At 37.3% G+C, this 19,944-nt stretch overlaps 2 protein-coding genes across 2 annotated transcripts; both read left to right on the top strand.

Moving 5' to 3' along the window:
* Positions 1-691: 691 nt before the first annotated feature.
* Positions 692-13,770, top strand: ctdspl3 (CTD (carboxy-terminal domain, RNA polymerase II, polypeptide A) small phosphatase like 3). The gene is made up of 11 exons (XM_052111801.1): positions 692-935; positions 3,091-3,211; positions 6,647-6,760; positions 8,121-8,229; positions 8,322-8,439; positions 8,532-8,618; positions 10,160-10,222; positions 10,314-10,393; positions 11,415-11,541; positions 11,697-11,792; positions 13,203-13,770. Exons 1-11 carry the CDS (start codon positions 834-836, stop codon positions 13,266-13,268), a joined length of 1,083 nt encoding a protein of 360 aa, XP_051967761.1. The 5' UTR covers positions 692-833; the 3' UTR covers positions 13,269-13,770.
* Positions 13,771-14,759: 989 nt separating this feature from the next.
* Positions 14,760-19,647, top strand: LOC127632855 (NADH-quinone oxidoreductase subunit B-like). The gene is made up of 8 exons (XM_052111665.1): positions 14,760-14,817; positions 16,451-16,487; positions 17,895-17,963; positions 18,064-18,181; positions 18,364-18,543; positions 19,038-19,084; positions 19,215-19,303; positions 19,429-19,647. Exons 1-8 carry the CDS (start codon positions 14,802-14,804, stop codon positions 19,524-19,526), a joined length of 654 nt encoding a protein of 217 aa, XP_051967625.1. The 5' UTR covers positions 14,760-14,801; the 3' UTR covers positions 19,527-19,647.
* The last annotated feature ends 297 nt before the right edge of the window (positions 19,648-19,944 follow it).

Genomic DNA, 19,944 nt, shown 5'->3' with positions numbered 1-19,944 from the left:
AAGGTATGGAAAAGATTTTCACAAACACCTCTAACAAATACCAGTCATATCAATGAAGATTGATGCCTTAAATTAGAGGGCTGATATGAAACATTAAGTATTATGTTTTTAAAATTTGCTAAATGTCACTTTTAATATAATTTAAATTGTGAAATCTGGCTAAAAATCAAAACGATTATTTCCAAATCATCCTTTATGTCTGTAGTACTACCACCCCTTAAGCTTCATCACTGAAAATCAAATAATGTTATGCGACAACTGCACATTTGAACACTGAACAGCTTATTTCATGTGGTAATGATCTCTCCCAGGTTGCCCAACACAAAAGTTATAGATAAGTGGTAAAATAGCTTCAATTGCTGGTCATTTCAGAGTGCTGTTAGAACACAATTCACCACTATCATTGTTTAAACGCATTATAGCCTTTTAAATATCTTTCACTGAAAATTCGACCGTAGTACATTGAGCAATTATTTTTCCACGTGTCCTAATTTTAAGTTAATAAATGTTGTTTTCCTGTAATGAAACATACGTTATTTATGTTCAGGGCTCTCAATGTAAACAGAATCTTGCCAATGTGACTTCCGCATCACGATGCTCTTGTTGCTTCTGCAGTTCCGCCCACTGCCTGGAGCTTGCGCTCTGATTGGCTGGAACTCGATAGCAGTTTTAATTAGTTTTTAAACTGAGATCGGTGTGGAAACAGCGAGACAAAACTGATGATCTACATTCATGTGGATTAACGCGCCTCCCGGGCTACTTTGTTGTTTTTTTTTATCGTATATAGTTCATATTTTAGTTTAAAACATATATTTAATCCGGTCTGCAGCAAAATGAGACTTCGTTCGAGGAATATTCTCAATGAAAACCCTACGACACCGTCCCGCCGCCGTCGAGTTGCTGAGGAACCGCAAACCCCAAGTGTCCAGACACAGGTCAGTCCTGCTGTAATGAACACTACATGTACACAATAAAACAAAATGTGTCTTATGTGTGTTTTTTGTCTTATGGAGCATATGTTTTCGCTTTGTGAATGATTTGCACAGGCCTAGTTACTTAGCATGATGCTAACAGAAGCGATGTGAGAGTTTCAAAAAGCTGGTTTCATAGCTTAACTATAATAAGATTTCAGCATAAATAATATGGTAAATCCATTCAAAACCTTCAGAAACTATTTTTGTGTTTACAGTATGTGTTTTATTGATTGTGAATGTCCGTTCTTGCCCAGACGTTTGCAGGTGGGCGGGGACGTTATTTCCTCTTAGCCAATAAAAGGCCAATATTTTTGAAAGGCATTTGGAATGTTGTTTCTCGGCCAATCAGCTTCTCTGTGTACTGCTTTGGAAGTAGCACATGTATCTTGTAGAATGTAGATGTTGGTGATTTAAACACGAAAAAACAAATGGACATTATTTCTTTCTCATGAAAGAAACCCTTATGTTATTGTGTAAAAATTATTTGCAAAGGTACACATTTCTTTGAGTTTAATTTGGCTAAATTTAACAGTTTATATTGAAGTGTGCATAAACATACTGTATATACACTGATCAGCCACAACATTAAAACCACTGACAGGTGAAGTAAATAACATTTATTATATTGATTCAATGGTACCTGTCAAGGGGTGGGATATATTAGGCAGCAAATTAATAGTCAGTTCTTGAATTTCATGTATTGGAAGCAGGCAAATGGGCAAGAGTAAGGATCTGAGCGACTTTGACAAGGGCCAAACTGTGGACAATGTTCTGCTGCGAAACTTTGGGTTCTGGCATTCATGTGGATGTGGATGTTACTTTGTCACGTACCACCTTCCTAAAGATTGTTGCAGACCACGTACACCTTTTCATGTCAACAGTATTCCCTGATGGCAGTGGCCTCTTTCAGCAGGATAATGCGCCCTGCCACACTGCAAAAATTGTTCAGGAATGGTTTTAGGAACATGACAAAGAGTTCAAGATGTTGACTTGGCCTCCAAATTCCCCAGATCTCAATCCGATTGAGCATCTATGGGATTTGCTGGACCAACAAGTCTGATCCATGGAGGCCACACCTTGCAAGTTACAGGACTACATGCAACTTAAAGGATCTGTTGCTAACGTCTTGGTGTCAAAATAGGGAGAAATACCCGGCTATTTTTCCACTGAGAAAATAGTATGCATTTCACCAAAATGACATTATCTTCAGAAAGTTAACTAACAGATTACAACATCATCAACAGGTGATCGCACATTCTCTCTCTCTCTCTCTCACACACACACACACACACACACCCTTGTTTCTCCAATAACATGTTAGAAACAGCCCAAGCTGTGATGCTTGTAGTTCTGAAGTAATGTTTTTGAGAGGCTTGGACGCATCACTTGGTTTGAACCAGCAACAGCAGATTCTGATGCATCATGTAAGCAAGTAGTTCCATGCATAAATACGTTTTTTGTGAACGTACTGAATTTTTCCAAAATTTTTTTAATTCACGTGTTCATTGAACTGCGGTATATAAGCAATATCACACTCGCAATTGTGCTATATGGCCCTAAATTAGCACTGCTGTGATTACCTACGGCACTCGGCCTGCTGCCAGACCGAAATATATATATCCATCCATCCATCGTCAACCGCTTATCCTGTGTACAGGGTCGCGGGGGGCTGGAGCCTATCCCAGCTAACATTGGGCGAAAGGCGGGGGACACCCTGGACAGGTCGCCAGTCCATCGCAGGGCCACACATAGACAGACATACACTCACACTCACCTCCACATCCACATCCACCTAGGGCAATTTTTTTGGAGACACCAATTAACCTAGCCCTTTTGGATGGTGGGAGGAAGCCGGAGTACCCGGAGAGAACCCACGCAGACACGGGGAGAACATGCAAACTCCACACAGAAAGGCCGGGGCAACCAGGGTTTGAACCCACGACCTTCTTGCTGTGAGGCGACAGTGCTAACCGCTGCACCACCGTGCCGCCCCGAAAAATATATATATATATTTATTATATAATTTTTTTTTTCAGTATGTGTTTACTTGATGCTGTGTTTGAGTTATGGCAAATTGATAAGTATGTAGAGATGTCTCTGTTCTTCCTTACTTTAGGACCAGGTAGAAGTTCTTCAGGACCGCTCATATCTGGACCCTGATGATGTTCCAACAGCAACCAAACGTCCACGCATTAAACGTGGAAGGAGGAAAGCTTCATCAACTGACGACTTCAAAGGTAAATGCTGTTATTTTAGGGTGCTATGTTATTAATGATTATGTATTATACACTGCCTTTCTAATCAGGGGTGTCTCTAGGATTTCAAAACGTCAGGGGCGGTTGGGGCTGAGGGTATTCCCCCAATGGAGATACATTTTTATGTTTTTAAAGCACTCTAGACTTCAAGGATTCACATGAAGTTGTTTAAGTTTCTCACAGCAACCATCAAAAAAGTTGCCAGCTGTTAAAGTACAATGGTAAAGTGATGGTAATGTTATGTTATTTTGAAATATAACAAAGTATTTACATGATAGATATCGGAAGTATATAAGAACTCTGTGTGATTTTTATATTTTCTAAGAATCTAGAAACCTTTTGAATTAAACTTAATTTAATTAACACGTTTTTATGAATTATTAGAACTAGTTATTATAGGACTAGTTATAATGACTGTATTCACAAGTAGACCATTACTGAGTTGGGACTGTGCTAGTGAAAAATGTTGATAACATATTGTTTTACTTTCATCTGGCTCTTAATGAGTTAAGTAATCCTTAGAAATATCTAAAGGTAAACAATGAAATTTTTAAATCAATCATCATTTGAACAGAACATACAGTAAGTTACATAAGAGGAAAAATTTGCCCATAAAGTCTGTTATATACTTGCCCTTATATTTAGTGCCATATTAGCACAGTTAATACCATGGTTGGATCCCCATTACAGTGATTTAAGTCAGTATCTTGTCTTTATTAAAATAAATAAATTCGTATTTATTATGAAAATATTGCAGCCTAAAGACCTATAGAAACTAGGGATGCACCGATCCGATACCTGGATTGGTATCGGCTTCGATACTGAGGCTTTTAGATTGATCGGGTATCGGTCCGACGATACTGAGTGTTAATCATTTTCGTTACTGTCAAGCTCCAAAAATGACATAAAAGAACCAATAAAGTAGTTCATATGACTCGTGCATTTTATTCAAAGCCTTGAAGATGTGCGATAGCTCTGTGAATCACAAAAGGCTGGTTAATAAGTAAATTTATAAAATGCACACACAGCTCCAGCACATCAGTGAATAGCACTGCTCTGTTTACACATGCTTGCCTATTTTTTGCCTTCACGCGTTGCTAAATATTTTACCGCTACTCAAGAACAGCATCTAAGATGTAGATGCTCAAAATTTCGGTTCACTTATAATATGCATTTAGAATGGCACTGGAGGTGCTTTTTCTTTTTTCTTTTTTACCAGAATTTGAATAAGCAGCAAATTAAACTACTGTGAACTTGCCTACAAACAGACACATACAGGACTTCCTGGAGTTCAGAATGCCAAAATAAAGGTGTGAGGGTTTAGAAGTTAAAGGTGCACGATTGAGATATATTATTATTTGTTTACAAATGATAATAATATTTAAGTTGAATGGGTTCCAAAAGTGTGAAAAGTGTGCTGATTTCTTACAACTAAATTAACAAAATAGAGATCTGAATCATTTAAAGTCCAGATACAAGCTGAACATTTTTTAAACTGGCTTCTGTTCTACTGATGACTTATACTGGAATTACTATTAATTTTGCTGCTACATTATCCAGTATACTAGTTAATAATAAAGTGTTTCTTAATAAGCTATACATTTGTATTGAAATAATGTGTAGTTAGAGGTTTGTTTATTTGCATATTAAAGAGCACACCCAATTCCTTCCACACAATAATGTAAAGATATTATAAACTGATTATGCAAAAAACAACACTGGTATCGGATCGGTATCGGCCATACTAAGATTTTCGATATCGGTTCGGAAGAGAAAAAGTGGTATCGGTGCATCCCTAATAGAAAAAAAGTACAACTGCCACAGCTGTATAAAAAATAAATACAAATAGTCTAGTAGATTCCTCCTTATAAATTACATAATATAAAGCTATAACATATCAAGTTCAAGTTACTGATGTAAAATCAGGAGAGGTTTTAGTGACTATTTATAATTTGTAATTTATAACCACTCGTTTCCTCATCAGTGCACTCTAAGTTCTCATGGTGGTGTAGTGACTCGCCGTGCATTGAGAAATAGAGCGTGTGGAGGCTTCCACGCACAACTCACCACGCTCCCCACCGAGAGCAAACCACACATTATAGTGACCATGAGGAGTTTACCCCATTTGAGTCTATGCTCCCTATCAACTTGGCCAATTTGGTTGCTTAGGAGACCTGGCTGGAGTCACTCAGCAAGCCCTGGATTTGAAATCGCAACTTCACGGGTGTTAGTCAGCGTCTTTATTCGCTGAGCTTCCCAGGCCCCCTCAGTGCTGTTTATAATTTTGGGGCTGTCTAGATTTTCTACTAGCAATAATAATAATAATAAAAATAATAACAACAACAACATTTTTGCTTTCAGCCAAAGCTCAAACTTAAAAGTACATGTAAACAAAACAAGCAAACCAAACAATAAAATGACCAACACAATATACTTACAACAAATCCAGTGTCAACAGTATATGTGATGGTGTGGTATTGAACAGCAGGAGTCCAAACAGAATGAGTGCAAGTGGAACAATTAAATGTTCAAACAAGAGGCTCCTGCTGGAGTGATGAAACAAAGCGCTACTACCTGCAGCTCTCATGGCACAGATCACAGATAAACACGTGACATCCAACGGCAAGCACAAGGCGGTCTTCAGCTGACAGAGAGCTTGCGTGTAGCAGTTGCCTGGTCATAGTACAGTGTGCAAAAATTTGTTTGGTTTAAATTCAAGAATGTCCATGTGTGTAGTATAAGACAAAGAATAACAGAGACAAAAATATATGAAACGGAAGTAGAAAAACAAAAAAAAAACCTCTGTGTGAAGCGGCAGCACTTAGTTAAAAACATCTAGTTTCCAGAATGACAGGTGTCAGTATAGAGTCCACAAGTACTACTGGCACCGACGGGACGAGTAAGAGCCAGCTAAAAGAGTGTACAAAAGAAGTATCAATTTCATAGTGATAACTAACTTTTCAACAGTAGCATATGAAATACCTAAAATAATTTCTGCAGAGCTACACGCCCACTAGAAGCCTGCATTCAGCTAAGGAAAGTCGCTTTGTTGTACCAACACAGAGGCACCAAAACACTTTCTCTGACTTGGAATGACCTCCCCAACTCCATCTGTGATGCAGACTCACTCTCTGTCTTCAAAAAACGACTTAAAAGCATCTTTTCCAAGAACACTTAACTAGACACTAACAAAAAAAATATTGCACTTGTATATGTTTTGAATACTATTCTGATGCTAGTGAAACTTTGTAATATGGCACTTTCATACCACTGTCTCCTTAAGATGATTCGCTTATGTTTTCCTCTTTTGTAAGTTGCTTTGGATTAAAGCATCTGCCAAATGAATAAATGTAAATGTATATAATGACTAATCATGATATGATTTTGAGAAGATCATCCTCACCTTTGTTATTTTAGAGTCAGATTTCAAGACCCCAGTCCGTCACCGGAGGGTAAGACATTCCTCTTTGAATCCTGCTGCTCGAAGCCTCTACTCTCCTGCAGTGCATTTCCTCACACCCCCTAAAGACAGTAAGTACAATAAAAACACTAAAGACAAACTGATTTGGAACTGTCTGACCATTATTGTAAAACTTACATTTGGATTTTGGGATATTAGTTTTGTTATAAATTAGGTCTGGGAGATAGGACAATGTTATCGGATATCTACGATATCTTACAAAGGTCCCGATGCAGATTGCGACACTCAATTGACAGACGATGATCGACAATATCGGGAAATGGCAAAACCATGAATCTGGGAGGTCAGCAAATATATTAAACTGTGCCAAATGTGACGAGACTGAATCCAGTTCGCAAGCTCCTCGTCCAAATTATTTCATGCGCAAGTAATTTTGCTCATCTACCCTCAAAAGGCAGGTGACCTGTAAGACGTCTCGGAGTGACGCATGACAAGAAATGGTGTTAGTCACAAAGACACACGCTTGAAGAAACATACTTTATCATATTTATAAGTACAGACAAATGAAAAGCCAGCAGTGCTCGCGTCTGCTTCACTGTTTGTTCAGAGGTATGCACCATCTCGTGGAACAAGCGCATGTAAAGAGTTTTCAGTGTTTGTTCTCCGTTTCATTAGTCTGAAAACAGTTTGCCATAATAATGTCATCTCTGAGAAAGCTACAAATTATCTTAAATCATCTCAGGAGGTGCTGTGAATTTAGTTAGCTTTTTCAGCTTTTTCAGCTTTACCAGTTCCCGGTAAACATGCATTGTGAACACAACTCTGCAGGTTCAGTAATATATATCTTTCTGATAAAGAAATAAAGACAGAAGTGATTAAATCATAAAGTAATGTAAGACACGTTCACCTTGAACCTAAAATTGAGTATAATTTTCTTTTCTTTAGGCAGCATTAACTGTATTACCAAAACGCAAAGAACACATTTGGCAGCATTATTTTCGGAACACAGGGGAATTTATTAGGCTTTATTATTATGATTATTCTCTTTACATTTATGATTGTCTTAAGTTCTTTTATCTGTAGGCTATTAGTAGTTTTCCACCTGTTGTCATTGACGGATTCTTGCGTGATGGCAAATGGAGATGTAAATGTTTGGATTTGGGAATGTGGTTAAATAAGATTTTCTGACCAATTTGTTATTTTGATGCTTTTTTCATTTGGTTTAAAGTGCAATTTGAATTTAGAAATGTCTTTTTGTTTATGTTTTTCATGTTTCAGTAAATGAATGACATTTTCAAAGCAAAATCAATAAAGCAAAAATATTCACCGACCCTCAGCAGGGGGGTTGATGATATAATCGTAAATCGTGATATTTTTAAGGTGATTATTGATAAAATATTTTTGACATGTTTCCCAGCACTTAACAGCAGTTACTTGAATTGGTTTCAACAGCAGTTATTTGTTTGACAGGTGAACAGCCAAATAAAGGAGCCATCTTCAGTCCTGAACACTGTGTGTTTGGTTACAGTGCCATCAGCCCTCTTTCAGAGGATGAAGAGAATGATGAAGTGTTCAGTCCGTGAGTCTCTCTCTTGGATTCATAAAAAATTGAAGGATTGATATTGCGTTTTTCATTCAGTGGTTTATATTTAATTGTTTGTTTTTCCTCAGTTTTACGTTTATTAAAAACATTCCAAACCGTTCACAACAGTCCAGACCCATCTCAGCAGTTCGGGACATTCCACCAAAGACGAGGAGCATACCCGCTGCTACCCTAGTGCTCGATTTGGTAAGTTTATCTGTCTTTTATACACCGGTTTGAATGTGGTTTAGAGATGGCTAGTTTGTGACCCTTTGGATCTTATTTTTGTTTGATCAAAGGATGAAACCCTCGTGTTCAGTTCACTCAATGTGATCAATGATGCTGAGTATACATTCAGTGCTCGGTTTCAAGATCACAAGTACAAGGTTAGTAAATGTTTACCTTCAAAAGGAAATTGTGAGGGATTTAAAGGAATTGTTCACCCAAAAATGAACATTATACAATTAACTGCTACCTCTTGTTGTGTCAAAACCCAACATATGTTTTTCTTCTGCAGAACACAACAGGAGATATTTTAAAGAATGTTAGGATGGCTGATTTCCATTCTGTAGTGATCATAAATGTAGTGATTGGTGTGTAATGATTTGATTTGAGTGAATAACAATTTTTATTTTGGTCTGTTCGTCATACAAAATGATTGCATGCCTTCAGAAGATTTGAATGTGATGATGATGCACAAGTTGAATATGCTACTTTTGAAACAATGTTGGGGCAGTTCCAGTTGTTTTTTTCTGAGCAAATCCAATATCTATCAGGCAGACCCTTTGGCCACCTGAGCAGACACAGTAGAATTGCACAATTCTTGACATTTGAAATTAAATACCATGGTAAAAAATGGATAATATGCTATTGAACACACTCCTTTATTTAAAGATTTTTAAATTAATGTAATGTTAATATAAACATATTAAATAAAAACAAATACATGTTGCCTTAGTGTTTCTTCTGAATGATGCTTTGTTTAATTATTCAGGTAAATAGTCATAATAATAATAAAGTAGCCTAAGTATTAAGTAATCTAAGAACATGGTAGGCTAATAATAAATAAATATACAGCAGTCTGTGGCTTTTTTTTCCCCTCAATATTGTTGTTTGATTAATATTAACAACATGACCGCAGCAGATCTATTCGGATCCAATATTTTGATATTCTGATTTGTTGCATCTGTTTGCGTTCATGTTAGACATAAGCGACTGTTTACCGCATTTTAATCACTCGTGGGACAGACATTGACCATGAAGTACGTTTAACCATTTGGCACACAGCCACATTTCTGTTCAGTTTAATTCAATTCCCTTAAAGGGTTAGTTCAACCAAAAATGAAAACTCTCTCATCAATTATTCTCCCTTATGCCATCACAGACGTGAATGACTTTCTTTCTTCTGCAGAACACAAATGAAGAGTTTTAGAAGAATATCTCTGCTCTGTAGGTCCTTACAAAGTAAACGGTGACTAGAACTTTGAAGATTGGTTGTTAAATCCATATTTTCTGAAGCGATATTTACGATTAATCTTCACTTTCACATTCTTTTGTTTTGTTTTTTTGGTGATTCGCATTCTACATGCATATCGCCACCTACTGGTGAAAGTAAAATAAGGACTGATTTATTAGTAAATATTGATCTGTAGTGCTGCCTTAATGTGCTTTTTAGATATTCAAAGGTCTGCATTCACTTGCATTGTGAGGAACTACAGAGCTGAACTATTCTTCTAAATATCTTCATTTGTGTTCTGCAGAAGAAAGAAAGTCACACACATGTGAGATGGCATGGGATTGAGTAAATTATATGAGTTTTAACTGTTCCTTTAACATTTTCAAATGTTAAAAGATTTGTTGGAGTACTGGTTATTTTATATTTTAAACATACACTCTTACAAATAATTCATGAATTGTCTTTTCATAGGTCTACCTAATCCTCAGGCCGTATGTGAAAGAGTTCCTACAAGCCATGACCAAGCATTTTGAGGTACAACATTGACTGACAGTTTGTCAGGGACGTTTTTCAAATGCTCATTGTTTCCAGTAAATAAATATGTATTGTTGTTTTTCTGTTCCAGATGTTTGTTTATACATCTGCTAAAAAGGAATATGCAGAAAAGATTGTTGACATATTGGACCCTAATAAAAAGCTATTTAGGTGAGACTTCATTCGTGTTTTGGATGCCATTTGCCCATTTTCCACCAAATTTGTGCTGTTGCTTTAAACCAGCCTGAGAGCCAAACAATGATTTAACTGACTGAGTTATTACCTAACTTGATGATACACAAAATGCTGTATGACAATCTTTGATGAGAGGTATTGCTCCTAGTTTTTCTTTTCTCCCCAATTTGGAATGCCCAATGCACTCTAAAGTCCTCATGGTGGCATAGTGGCTCGCCTCAATCCGGGTGGTGGAGGATGAATCTCAGTTGCCTCTGCATCTGAGACCGTCAATCCACACATTTTATCACTTGGTTTGTTGAGCGCATTTCCACAGAGACATGGCACGTTTGGAGGCTTCACGCTATTCTCTACGGCATCCATGGTGTGGTAGTCAGCGTCTTTACTCACTGAGCTACCCAGGCCCCCTCTCGCTCCTAGTTAAAAAAAAAAAGCTTTTAACTTTGAAAGTAATTTAAAGCTACATCAAGAAAACAGAGGCTTTCAAAAACTCTCACTAGCTGCAGCAAAGCAAATTGTAATCTTTTTTTGTTTGAGCAACCCGACTTAACATTAGCTAAACTAGTGGTCAACCGATATGGGGTTTTCAATGGCCGATACCGATATCTAGAGAGCAGGTTGGCTGATATAAATGTCGATAAACATAATATGATTTAACAACAGCAAAATAGATGTACACAAAATTTCAAAACTGAAACAAGCAATTATTTTATACAATAGTTGCATAAACTTAAAGAAAAAACTTGAAAACAGAAAGTGTTGACTCTCTGTTGACAAATATGTTGGTGATTTTTGGAAATGATACAAGGGAAAGTTAACACTTTTGTTAATCGGCCAAGAGAACACTCTTATTGTTTAGCAAAGAGAGACTCCCGCCCCAAACTCACGGATTTGGTTTAGCTTGGTGATAGACTGATATGTCAGGAAATTGAAACCCTTTAAAGGAGGATAAAAATGGCAACTCTTTGTAATTATGTAGCTTTCTTTTTCCCTCAAGGCATCGTTTGTATCAGGACGATTGTGCTTGTGTGCTTGGACACTACATTAAAGACTTGAGTGTGCTGGAGAGGGACTTGTCAAAGTCCGTCATCCTGAACAACGCTCCACACACTTTCCCTTACCACGTACGTCTGTCCTTTCAGCACAGTGTGAAGGATTCTATTGCATGTGGTTTGATTACCAGTATTCTAGTGTGACTTTTTGTTGGCATGTTATATGCATGAATGAGTTTGGATTGGATGGAATGGTCTTGATCTACAGTATGTTTGTTTTTTTGTAGCTGATTAATATGATTCCCATAAAGAGCTGGTTTGGAGATCGAGAGGACCGGGAGCTGCAAAAGCTCATCCCTTACATGGAGAAACTTGTGCAAGCGGTGAGTGCTCTTTAGGCATTAATAGTCATTTCACATGCATCATTTTCACATGTAAATAGGAGTCTTAAAGCTACAGTAGCAAAAATGGTCCGTAAAGGGACATTCCAGTTTCAATACAAGTTAAGCTCAATCGACAGCATTTGTGGCATAATTGTGATTACCACAAAAATGTATTTTGAATCGTCCCTTCTTTCCTTTAAAAAAAAAAAAAAAATCACAAATCTTGGTTCCATTGAGTCAATTACAATGGAAGTGAATGGGGGTAAATTTTTGAATGTTAAAATACTCACTGTTTCAAAAGTATAGCCACAAGATGTAAAGGATTTTAATGTAAACATGAGATTAGAGTGATAAAATCACTTACAAATCTTTTCTGTGTAAAGTTATAGCCAATTTTACAACTTTGTTGCCATGACGATAATGTCAACACACTCTAAAATGACTGTAAAAATTACAATTTAAACAACTTTACAGCTCTAATAAGTATTAACAGAAGAATTAATGCTTTTATAAAATTATTGGCTTCACATTTCTGTTTAAACCCTCCAAAAATTGGCTGCATTCACTTCCATTGTAAGTGACTTGGAACCGAGATTTGTGATTTTTTTTTTTTTTTAAAGGAAAGAAGGGATAATTAAAAATAAATTTTTGTGGTAATCAAAATTATGCCACAATTGCTGTTGATTGAACTTGTATTGAACCCAGAACATTCCTTTAAAATAAATATAATTATAAATTTAAAAGTCAATCCACACATTTTATCAAGTGGCACGTTGTGCATGGTAAATGGTCTGCACTTATATAGCGCCTTTTTAACCTTAGCGGTATTCAAAGCCCTTTACACTGCGTCTCATTCACCCATTCACACACACATTCACACACCAATGACGGCACAGCTGCCATGCAAGTTGCTAGCCTGCCAGTGGGAGCAACTTGGGGTTCAGTGTCTTGCCCAAGGACACTTCGGCATGTGGAGTCGTTTAGCCAGAAATTGAACCACCAACCCTGTGATTAGTGGAAAACCCGCTGTACCACCTGATCCACAGCCGTCCGCCCCCTGCATGACACCGCAGAGACTCCCAGCATATGGAGGCTCATACAATTCTCTGTGATCCACACTCAACTTGCCACATGCCCCATTGAGAGCAAGAACCACTAATCACGACCACGAGGAGGTTACCCATGTGCTCTACCCTTCCTAGCAACTAGGCCAATTTGGTTGCTTAGGAGACCTGGTTGGAGTCACTCAGCACACCCTGGTTTGAACTCGTGACTCCAGGCGTTATAAATTCTCTATACTTTTAAATATATATTTTTTTTGCGTGTTACTATCATAAAGTACTAACTTTATTAAATGAAAACGATTGGTTCATAGTAATGATCAACTTCGTGTTATTTGTCTGTTTGCAGGATGACTTCAGACACGTTCTAAAGAAGAGAACCGACCACTTTCACAGGCTGCTTTCTGAAGACTGAACCCTTTGTGAAATGCTAATATCTGTAAAGCCATGCAATGAAATTCCACAACATGCCAACCAAGGCCAAATGTTTTTTATGCTTTTACTATGCTATAATGTACACCAGAGAGAAGCACAAGTGTTTATTAGATTTATTTGAGAACAGTCTTAACATTTCACCCTTGGTCATGCTGGTCAGCTGGCGTTCTTGTAAATTATTGATAAACCTCGAGGTTTTTGTACAGGATTGTAAGTATATAATTACACCGCTGGAAAAGTGTTTTTGCGCCTTTTTCAAACTTTTTAAATTGATTTAAATGATTTTTGTGTTGCACTCAGAAGTTTATTTTTAAAGGACTCCAATAAAATAAGAAAAAGGTTTGTTTTTCTGAGAAAGCAATATTTTTAAGTTTCTTCAAGAGTAAATTCACATTATGCTTATGTCCACCATCTCGAGTGATACAGCTTCAGACAGGCCCTCTTCGGTTCTGTCTAGATCCCACTATTCTTACCCTCCTGCATCATGCAATGGTGCACGAATCAGCAAAACACAGTGCCTGTATTAAAATATCGGTATCTGTCCTACATAGAATGATATAGACTCATCTGTGCCTCCTGCTGGTTACTCTTCTCCCAGGGAAACTTTCTACAGGGGCCTTCATCAGGCATCTGACATATGACATATTCAGACATAATCCCACAATTTCCAGACCTCCATAAGAGAATCTTTCTTGAACCTGAACATGCTACAGGATGGAAGCTTCAGGAGCAAATCTACAAGTTCAGACCTGTAATTTAGGGATAAATGACAAGTCTCATTATATCACAGTGTTGAGATCTCCCACCACCATATGTGGTTTGTACAATTCATGTTTGTTTAGTTTATTATTACAGTTATTGCTACACTCCATAAAAGTAAACATTAATAATGTTTAAGTATTGTAATAGTTTAATGCTGAATTGTATTTGGGAAAATATTGTACTTTCACAATGGGATTTAGTTAACGATAATACTTTAAATACTGTGTGGTGTGTTTTGTTTATGTAATAACTAAATGTGCAATGGGTTTTTGCTTAAAGCAATGGGGGGTTTTTTTTAGCAGAGACGGACCACTGGTATTTAAGGAAAGGAAGTCCCGCCTCACAGGTAAAAGAGCCAAAGGCCTTTTAGATACAGACATCGCCTGTCAGTCAACTCGAAAACGCGCAAGCGCAGTAGCTGAATTGATCTGAAAAATAGTTTTTGTGTGTGTGATCTGAACTAAAGAAGCATAATTTATTATACCATTATTGTCAAATTGTACTGCTGATTTGAAATATGTTGTTTGATCGTAATCTTGACCAAACATTTTGGAGATTTCGTTCTTTCCCCATTCACCCAGATAGGAGCTGTACATTTATGCCGCTTGTTTACTTTGAATATAGCTGCCCAGTCTGCAAGTAAACGCTCCAAATTTGGCCGCTGAGTGGACTGACTTACCTTAAAGGGGAACTTTGCTTTTACTCAAAGAGAGGAAGTCGGGTCACGACCGGAAGTAGGTATTATGCAAAGATGGTTGCGTTGATACGTAAGTAAACGGGACCTTTACGATACGTTTTTAAATCTAAAGTTAAGGCAACATCGCTCGTATCGTATCATATTTAGATTAATTGTATTAAAGATGTAACTCCATGATAATGCATCTTCCCCTATTAAGTGAATTCGTCCATGCAGTGAAGGAAATTCCTCACTGACCTTGTTACTCAACAGTACTGATCTGAGACTGACTCTCAGATATAAACGAACAACTTGCATATTTAGTGGAAACGTACAATACAATCTGTAACCATATTTGTGAGTTAATGTTGAGGCAATGATAATGTTAGATTTCGTTTATTGTTGGTTGATATGTGCATATTTATATTATTCTGGATCATGCTGTGATGCATCTTATAGCAGATACAGTGCTGTGGGAAAGTATTTGCCCCATCCTGATTTCTTCCGTTTTTGTGTATTTTTCCATACTAAATTGTTTTAAATCTTCAAACGAGATAGCATAAAACATAGGCAACCTGAGTAAACACAAAATGCAGTTTAAAAAATTTGTATTGAACCAAAAAAAAGAAAATGTTATCCAACACCTAGATCACCCATGTGAAAAAAATAACTGCCCCCCTAAATGGAATTCATGTTTCCCTCAATTATTGCACATTGTCCTGGCCCTGAAGCAGCATAACATCCCCACACCATCACACTACCCCCACCACGCTTGACCGTATGCATGTTCTTTTTGGGGAATTCTGTGTTTAAACTGCACCAAACAGTTCCACTTTTGACTCATCCACAGAACATTCTCCCAAAACATTTGAGGATCATCAAAGTGTTTTTGGCCTTAATGTTCTGGGTTAGCAGTGGTTTCGCCTCACCACACTTCCATGGATGGCATTTTTGGCCAGTGTCTTTCTGATAACGGAGTCATGAACAGTGACATTTATTGATGCAAGAGAGGCCTACAGTTCTTTGGATGTTGTCCTTGGCTTTTTTGTGTCTTCCTGATTGAGCTGTCGCTGCACTCTTGGAGGAATTTTAGAAGGTCAGACACTTCTGGAAAGGTTCACTAGTGTGCCAAGTTTTCTCCATTTGGAGATAATGGCTCTCACTGTGGTTCATTGGAGTCCCAGTGCCTTTGAAATAGCTTTGTAACCCTTCCCAGACAGATGTTTTTCAGTCACCTTTATCATCATCATTTCTGGAATTTCTTTAGACCTTGGAAAAGTGTGTTACTGGGTGAGATCTTTTACCTATTTCATGCTGCTGAAAAAGTTATATTTAGGGGTTGATTTGATCGAACAGGGCTGGCAGTAATCAGGCCTGGATGTGTCTAGTCCAGCTGAAACTAATAGAGTTGGGGCTTTAGTAACTAAGGGGGTAGATACTTATTCACACGGGCCCAGCTGGTATTGGATAACGTTTTTGCTTCAATAAACAACATTATCATGTAAAAAGAAAATTTTTTGTTTACTCTGATTGCCGCTTTGTTATATTCAGTTAGATTTTTTTTTTTTTTTACAATTTAGTGTGAGATATACACAAAAATAGAACAAATCATGATGTTTTCCACAGCACTGAAATACAACTTGCATTCCTCTTGAAAATTATGCAGAAATATTCTTCTTATTTAGACTTAGTTTTAAATCATGACATTTGTGTTATTATTTCAGTTCCCCGCCTTCCCACCCTTGGCTCTTTTAATCTAAGGTAAGCTTTCATTTGATTTTCATTTTGCCAGTCCTGGTAACTTTAAGCTGGTATAAGAAAAGGTGTGAGTTTCACAGGTACCTCTAAAAACTGACAGGGACACTGTCTTAGGTTAAACTTAATTTGTTTTAATTGATTCTATTTCATTTACTTATTTCAGTCACTTTTTGCTTTGTCAGATTTTAAGCACATTATGTTGCATAACCAAACTCTGTCTTAAAGGAGTAGTTCACCCAAAAATGAAAATTTGCATAATTTCTCACCCTTATGCCATTACTGCTGTGTCTGACTTTCTTCTGCTCAAAACAAATGAAGATTTTGAAGGATGTGCTGAGTGACTCCAGTCAGGTCTCCTAAGCAACCAAATTGGCCCTGTTGCTAGGGAGGATAGAGTCACATGGTGTAACCTCCTCGTGATCACGATTAGTGGTTCTCACTCTCAATGGGGCGTGTGGTAAGTTGTGTTTGGATCGTGGATAATAGCTTGAGCCTCCTCATGCTGGGAGTCTCTGCGGTGTCATGCACAATGAGCCACATAATAAGACATTCGGATTGACCGTCTCAGAAGTGGAGACTTGCCCTCCACCACCTGGATTGAGGTGAGTAATCACGCCACTGCGAGGACCTACTAAGTAGTGGGAATTGGGTATTGCAAATTGGGACAAAAGGGGATAAAATTAAAAAATTATAATAAAAAATCAAAAAAGTTAAGATTTCTGAAGAATATTTCAGCTCTGTTGGTCCATACAATGCAAGTGAATTGTGACCAGAACTGTGAACCTCCAAATGGCACATAAAGGAAACATAGAAGTAATGAATAAGACTGCAGTGGTTTAATCCATGTTTTCTAAAGAAAATTAATCTGTTGTGGGTGAGAATAGACCAAAATATTATAATTTTTTACTTTAAATTTTGGCATCATCAGTCTCCTTGGTGATCATAATTTCAAGCTTGATTACACTTCCTAACGCTTTCTAGTTTTCTGCAAATTTGTCAAACACTTGGAAGTGTATTCAAGGTTAAAATCATGATCGTGCCAAGAGATGGCAATGGCAAAATATGCAGTGAAAAGGAGTTCTATTTTGGTCTGTTCTCACCCAAAATTGGTTAGATCACTTTTAAAGACATTAAAGCACTTGAGTCATATGGATTACTTTTGTGCTGCCTTTATGTGTGTTTTGGAACTTCAAAGTTTTGGTCACCATTCAAGTGCATTAAATGGACCTACAGAGCTGAAATATTCTTCTAAAAATCTTTGAGTTCTGCAGAAGAAAGTCACACATCTGGGATGGCATGAGAGAATTTTCATTTTAAATTATAAACTATATGTATAATCTTCTTTAGCATAGTATGATTTAGCATGATTTCCTATCTTTAAACCTGATTTTGTGTGTGTTTGTAATATAGGGCAATTTCATCATTAACTGCTCACAAAAAAGTTCTCTTGACAGACTCAAAGGATGTAAACTCCAAAAGGTGTGGAATAAATGATTTTGTTATGGTCCTGGTTTATTGTCATTTTTATCATTATTTTGTTGTAATTAAAAGTTACAACGGTTTACCTCCCTCTTTTCAGCCTGATCCAGATCAGAGAGAAAAGCACTGCTCTGGCACCGAAACCAGCTTCAGCTGTCAGCAACAAGGGTGAATACATCATCACTAAGCTGGATGATCTGGTCAACTGGGCACGCAGAGTATGCAACTCTTTACTCATCATTTAGGTTTCGAATAAATGCATTTTCTGCTCTACAATTGAACAAAAACTGGTTCTTTTTGTACATTTTGTGAGATAGTGTGTTTTGAAAGTGGAATTAGACTCTTCCTCAAACAACGAAATCAACAACAGTGATTTTGTTGAATCTGTGTTTGTGTTTAGAGCTCCTTGTGGCCCATGACCTTTGGCCTGGCATGTTGTGCTGTAGAGATGATGCACATGGCTGCCCCTCGTTATGACATGGATCGATTTGGTGTTGTATTCAGAGCCAGCCCCAGACAGGCTGATGTCATGATTGTGGCAGGGACACTAACAAATAAAATGGCCCCTGCTTTACGGAAGGTATTTGCTCTAAAATGACCTTGAAGTATATTTGGCTTTGTTCACTCTGCACTTGAACACAATTTGGCTTTTAAATCTGATCTTTAGGACTGACTATCTGACTGACTGAGAGAACATTCATGCATATGCTGTGTTTTAAACCACTGATTCTTTCACTACATTGTAGTGAATGCTTGTAGTCCTCTGTAAGAGGAAAACAGTCTCCAGACACTATTGCGAAATTTGTTAATGACGTTATATTCGTCATGTCCCAAATGCCCAAAAAAAAGCTAAACTTTTGAATTCTCATAACTGTCCAAACTGAGACACATTCCAAAAAGTCATATTTTACTCTTATTTTAAACCACGTATGGATGTGGTTTGCATCAGGTTTGTAAATCTCTTACTGCTTTCACGTGGTAAATGCTTTTCATTTCTCTTCTTATGTCTCTGTGTTACGAGTACACACATGACTGTTCTGCTATAGTATTATTTGTTTGTCTTACACATTACAGGTGTATGATCAGATGCCAGAGCCCAGATACGTAATTTCCATGGGAAGGTAAGAAACAGAGCTTTCGTCGCACAGACTTTGCAAGAAGCTTAACTAGCTCGATCTGGTTGTAGGACCTCAGTACTTGTGTTGCTATATTTTAGTAGACTGAAACTGATTTCTGATTTGTTTCTGGTAGCTGTGCTAACGGTGGAGGCTACTATCATTACTCTTATTCGGTTGTCCGGGGTTGTGATCGCATTGTTCCAGTGGACATCTACGTCCCAGGTTCAGTAAAAATTCTGAAAGACATAATCAAGATTGACCATTTCAGATATTGTGATTTAACATTTTTATAACTGGCTGGGTATTCAGGTTATCATTGTGTTTATTATGTTTAATTGTTCCACCAGGCTGCCCTCCAACAGCAGAGGCTCTGCTTTACGGAACACTACAGTTACAGAAGAAGATCAAACGAGAGAAGAAAATGAGAATTTGGTATCGCAAATGAGATGTGATTGTTGATGTGTCTGGTCTGTAAATTTTGTTTTATTTAAAATTGGTCATTTTTTATGCTTAGAAGACTTCAGCTTAAGCTCCTCCTCTTTGTAGCTACAATAAAGGACTTTTTGCCTGAATATTTTGCTTCCATTTTGATTCAAGTATTTTTATGTTACCACTGTAGTCATTTTGTCTCCATTGTCTATGCTGAAAAGAATTATAAAAATAAATATAATTTATAATTATATTACAAAATAAATATGGATATATATGAATTTTAACAGAATAGATTGCCCAATAATGTTCACCCGAATGCCATCCCAGCCATGTGACTCTTTTTTGTCTTCTACAGAACTTTTTTAGTAGAATATTTCAACTCTGTAGGTCCACACAATTCAAATGAATGATAAACAAAATTTTGATTCTCC

Source organism: Xyrauchen texanus, chromosome 39 (assembly GCF_025860055.1).
Source record: "Xyrauchen texanus isolate HMW12.3.18 chromosome 39, RBS_HiC_50CHRs, whole genome shotgun sequence".
NCBI lineage: Eukaryota > Metazoa > Chordata > Actinopteri > Cypriniformes > Catostomidae > Xyrauchen > Xyrauchen texanus.
Note: the sequence above shows the minus strand (reverse complement) of the source record. Positions and strands in the feature narration are given on the sequence as shown.

Bases quoted from the DNA above. Each gene is read 5' to 3' on its own strand.
- ctdspl3 (XM_052111801.1), top strand. From the start codon at position 834: ATGAGACTTCGTTCGAGGAATATTCTCAATGAAAACCCTACGACACCG. The intron at 3,212-6,646 runs GTAAATGCTGTT...TTGTTATTTTAG, and splicing joins ATCAACTGACGACTTCAAAG to AGTCAGATTTCAAGACCCCA. The intron at 10,394-11,414 runs GTGAGACTTCAT...TTTTCCCTCAAG, and splicing joins CCTAATAAAAAGCTATTTAG to GCATCGTTTGTATCAGGACG.
- LOC127632855 (XM_052111665.1), top strand. The intron at 16,488-17,894 runs GTAAGCTTTCAT...TTTGTAATATAG, and splicing joins CTTGGCTCTTTTAATCTAAG to GGCAATTTCATCATTAACTG. The intron at 17,964-18,063 runs GTGTGGAATAAA...CCCTCTTTTCAG, and splicing joins AAGGATGTAAACTCCAAAAG to CCTGATCCAGATCAGAGAGA.